Source organism: Scomber japonicus, chromosome 8, assembly GCF_027409825.1.
Source record: "Scomber japonicus isolate fScoJap1 chromosome 8, fScoJap1.pri, whole genome shotgun sequence".
NCBI classification, from domain to species: domain Eukaryota; kingdom Metazoa; phylum Chordata; class Actinopteri; order Scombriformes; family Scombridae; genus Scomber; species Scomber japonicus.
In genome coordinates this window covers 28507502-28512647 of record NC_070585.1, presented here as the reverse complement: position 1 = coordinate 28512647, position 5146 = coordinate 28507502, and the positions used below count along the sequence as shown (strand labels likewise).

The 5146-nt window shown below is 40.2% G+C and overlaps 1 protein-coding gene across 1 annotated transcript in view; it reads left to right on the top strand.

The window, feature by feature from the left end:
• The first annotated feature begins 858 nt into the window (after positions 1-858).
• slc49a3 (solute carrier family 49 member 3) overlaps positions 859-5146 on the top strand; it is a 20214-nt gene continuing 15926 nt past the window's right edge. The window contains exon 1 of the mRNA XM_053323778.1: positions 859-1027. Within this exon, the coding sequence (XP_053179753.1) occupies positions 872-1027 (156 nt within the window). The 5' untranslated portion in view covers positions 859-871. The remainder of the gene's footprint in view (positions 1028-5146) is intronic.

Here is a 5146-nt window from a genome sequence, read left to right as displayed (position 1 = left end):
GGAGTTAGGGAGGTAGGAAGGAGGGAAGCCAGGGTGGAAGGAAAGAGGGAGGGAGGAAGGAAGGAAGGAAGGAAGGAAGGAAAGGAAGTGAGGTAGGGAAGAAGGAAGGAAGGGAGTGAAGGAGGAAGGAAGGGAGTGAGGAATGAATGAAAAGAAGGAAGGAGGGAAGTTCAAGGAAAAATTTCTGAAACACCTCAAATGTGTAGCGGAGTTTTGCAAGGTTGAGGGCATAAATAAGCAGCGTGCAAGCTTTGACAATACTTCTGCATCCCATCAACATCTCCTCACCTTCAAGACAGACGGATACATGGACAGGATCTTCTCCGTCAGTACCACGGACCCCCAGGATCATGATGATGTGTTGAGCAGCATCACTGCGGCTGTCCTCCTGTATACAAAGCACAAGAAGAATTAAGACAATGCTAATAAATCTATAAATAGTTTTCCAGGATCATTGGTTTTATTTTATACAGCAGAGTGACTCATCTTATTTCTTTAGGATCTTTGACAGAGTGCCGAAACACTCCCGAGTGACTCATCCTCTCTGGAAAGGATCTTTGATGCAGTGCAACCACAACACCGGCAGCTTTTCCTGAAACCAAGCAGCGATGTTTTCCCACACTTCTTTTTTCTTTTCTTCCAGTCTTTAAATCTGTTTTTCCTGGCGTCCACGCATAAGATTAACATGACTTATTAAATCCACATAAAGACGGAAATGGATTTTGAGTTTCTACTTTAAAGGATGTACACGGATTTATTACGTTTTTAGCGACCTGAACTTTTTTTTTTTTTTTTTTTTTTTACAATGCTAGGACTAAATGTACAGAGTTAGATCAGCTGGTTGGTTGATCACTGAGCTGTTGGACCGGTGATGGAGGAGGAGGATGGAGAAACCTGCGACCAGACTGAGGCTCTGCTTGCCTCTGATGTGCAGAGAAGCGGAGACTCCCAGCTCGGTTTTAAGCTTTATAAGAGGAGGTGGTTCGTGCTGCTCGTGCTCTGTTTGTTGAACTGCTCCAACGCGACGGTGAGTCTCAATACATGAAAACACATCTGTGAATAAATCAGGAGGCTAAAGTGATTTCATTCATTAACAGATATATAAATAAACAGATGATCTGATCTGATGAGGGAAGGGTTATTAGAAATATGGGAGGGAAGGGAGGGAGGGAGGGAGGAAGGAGGGAAGAGAGGGAGGAAGGAAGGAAGGAAAAGAAGGAAGGGAGGGAGGAATGGAGGAAAAGAAGGAAGGAAGGAAAAGAAGGAAGGGAGTGAGGGAGGAAGGAAGGAAAAGAAGGTAGGAAGGAAGGAAGGCAAATAAGGAAGGAAGCAAGGGAGGAAGGAAGGAAAAGAAGGAAGGGAGTGAGGTAGGAAGGAAGGAATTGAGAAAGGAAGGAAATGAAGGGAGGAAGGAAGGAAAAGAAGGAAGTGAGGGAGGAAGGAAGGAAAGAAAGACAGGAAAGAAGGAAGGAAGGTAGGAGGGAGGAAGGGAGTGAGGAAGGGAGGAAGGAAGGAAGGAAGGAAGGAAAGGAAGGAAGCGAGATAGGGAAGAAGGAAGGAAGGGAGGGAGGAAGGAGGGAAGCCAGGGAGGAAGGAAGGAGGGAGGGAAGGAAGGGAGTGAAGGAGGAAGGAAGGTAGGAAAAGAAGGAAGGAAGGAAGCTGACAGATGCAAAAAGTAAAACTGTTCTCTACCAAATAAAGGACATTTCATTCTGTAAATATTTAGTTCACAGACACATAGTTGTATTTTTACTGAGTTGTGTGTGAAATCATTAAGAATAAGACTCTTGGTTGACACTGCTGGAGGAGGTTAATATTGATTTATAAGTGTGTTGTTCTATTTGTGTATTTGTGTGATAACGGTTACCAATATGTTATAATTCATGATAAATAATATAACTTTATTTTATTTATATTTATATACTGGAACCATCACTTAATGTTAAAAGAAATCATTTTAACAATTTTGTGATTTACACTTTTCTTTATTATTTATGTATCATTTATTTATAGTTCTGACAGCTCAGGTCCATTTAAACTCTTTTTGTACCACAGACATTCATATGTTTTTTGTTTTGTTAAAGCTGTCTCACATGAACATTTAGTTGTTTTAAAAATTATTCATAATTTTAATATTACTTTAATAACTCAGGGAGATTGTGCACTTTAGGGGTGGAAATTTAAAATGTGTGTTTTTTAAAAATCCAATTCATCGATTAATCCAAAAAAAATAATCGTTAGTTGCAGCTATGGCCCGACCAATACTGGATTCTAGGGGTGGATACCGATAGAGATATATCAGCCGATAATCTCATAGATACAGAATATTTATATAAAATGCAATGTGGTTTTCAAACACTTGTGATAAATGATATTAAACAGCAGCGTGCACAGACTTTTTGAAGGGCAGGGGCAAAAAGAAAAAAAAGGGCACATAGAGACAGAGCGTTCTCACCACTGAAGAGGGCACTTTACCACGCGTTGTTGCCATCCAAGAGGGCAGTTTAGTGTGTTTTGCCAACCAGCAGGGCACTTTAGCGCTTGTTTTTCAACAACTGGGCCACGAAGGGGGTCCACCGCCCCTCCTGCCCCCCCCCCCCCCCCCCTTGTGCACACCACTGATATTAAATAAATGATATTTTACAGTTTAAGTATAAACACAGTACACTGAAACAGTAAACTACACTGGGAATGTAATTATAAACTCCTATTAATAGTAATAATACATACAGCAGCAAAAAACATGTATTTATATTAGGGCTGTCAAACGATTAATCGCGTTTTGAATTGCATGTTTAAAATCCTGTTATTTTCCATTTGAAGGCAGTTTTAAGCCCATAATGTAAAACATTTCTTACCAGAGTGTCTTAACTGGGAATCAATCACGGCTCTGCTGCGACTCCCACACTCCAAAATGGTCCTTTGGTGGAGCTGAGGCTCGCTTGGCTGCACCTGGGTGTTTAGTGTGGAGGTGCTAACTCAAACTCCACGTACTCCGGTGGTAGTTAAACTCCGTTTGACACAGGTTGCATTTTACTTTTGACTTGTCAACTGAAGCGTCTGGAAGTGTTTTAAAGTTAAACAAGCCGTTCAAAAGTCCAGTAGCTCTCTTACTTTCCATCAGCGCGGTAGGTTTACTGCAGGAGGCCACTTCAAAGCATAGCGCTAAAGCTAGAGGAGCCGTCTACGGGTGAGTAGAAGGGACAAAAAGGCTTGCAAAATTAAAATACGATTAAAAAAAATTAACGCATCATGGATTGCATTAATCTAATTGCGATTAACGCGTTACCGCTGACAGCCCTAATTTATATATAAAACTTGAATTAAGAAAAAGGATCAAATATACATACCATGCTGCTTTATAACTTTAAAAATATAGGTGCATATTAGACAACATATATGGTGATGCTGATATATCTGTTATAAGCCAATATCGGCCGACTGGCTCTAGTTGCAGAACTATTGTCTAATTATCTCATATTGTTGCTTCCACTTAGAAAAGAAACAAAAGGTTTGGACTTGTATCGTCATGGAAACCTTTTTAAAAGCTGAGAAACCTAAAGGACTTCAAGTCAAATCCAGAAGGAAACAGGAGCTGCGTGTTTAATGACTTCCTCTGAAGGGTGTGTTGTTGCCCTTTTCTCAGATCTCTGCAATCCTTCGACCTTTTCCAGCCGTTAAGTAACAGACGCAGGTAGACGACATGTGCTCGTCCCCCTGCCGATCCTCCTCATTGTATCTCAATAAGTGTGCATGCTGAGCCCCCCCTCCCCTCGGTTTCTACGGGGACTCGTCCTCTCCGGGGGGTGGGGGTGGGGGGGGCTTTTGTTCCCTTAATGCTCACAAAAGATGCTCAGCTGGCAGTGAGGAGGGGGAGGTGGGGGGGGGGCCTTTGGGTATCGCTCATGATGTGGCAAATTACAGCTGATGAGCCAGTTTTAACATTAATCTGAGTGACGTTAGCGGCTCCGCTGAGAGCTCAGAGTGTGATTTACAGAAAGGACTAGTGTAGATTAAAACATTGATTTAACGTTTGTTTCTGGAAATACAATCAAGTGTTGGTTTGTGTTTATTGAAAGTAATAAATAAAAAATAAAGGTGGTGAAACATTAATCTAGACTATACCTGTAATACTTCTTAGTGACGGACATTTATCTTCAAGTATGAACAGATGTCAAGTCCCAAAAGATTACACTGGATGGATGGATGGATGGATGGATGGATGGATGGATGGATGGATGGATGGATGGATGGATGGATGGATGGATGGATGGATGGATGGATGGATAGATGGATAGGTGGGTGGGTGGATGGATGGATGGATGGATGGATGGATGGATGGATAGGTGGATAGATGGATGGATGGATAGATAGATAGATAGATAGATAGATAAAATACAAGCACAAGTCATTTCTTCAGCACTTTAAACTGAATGCTTGCTCACATTCCTGGGCTTAAACCTAAAATAAATAAATAAATAAAATCATTTAATAATAATGTTTCCCCCTTTTTGTTTTAAACATGTTTCTTATTTAGGAAAAGTCAATAAGATGAAACCCAGATGTTCAGAAGTTTGGTTCTAATTTGCGACATAGAGAAGAAAACTATTTCAAAAGTAGTTAAAAGATGAAAATAATGACTTTTTATTCTAATTAGGAATATAAATGATCCTCATTAAAATGCATTTTACAGTATATATATATATATATATATATATATTTACAGTATGTTTGCAGAATTGTAGCTAAATATGTTATTACAGCTGGAAAGAGGACTGAATGGATTATAGATATATATATAGTTAAACATCAGGAGCTTTATGATGATTGTTTGTGTGGTCTATTAGATGTCCATCATAAGTTCCCACGTCGTCAGTTCAAAACCCAAAGATTATTATCCAAGAGGAGACATAAAACCAGAAAACTGGATCAGAACTGGATATGGAGCACTGCAGCTTTAATGCAGATAGATAGATAGATAGATAGATAGATGGATGGATGGATGGATGGATGGATGGATGGATGGATGGATGGATGGATGGATGGATGGATGGATGGATGGATGGATGGATGGATGGATGGATGGATGGATAGATAGATAGATAGATAGATAGATAGATAGATATAGATAGATAGATAGATAGAT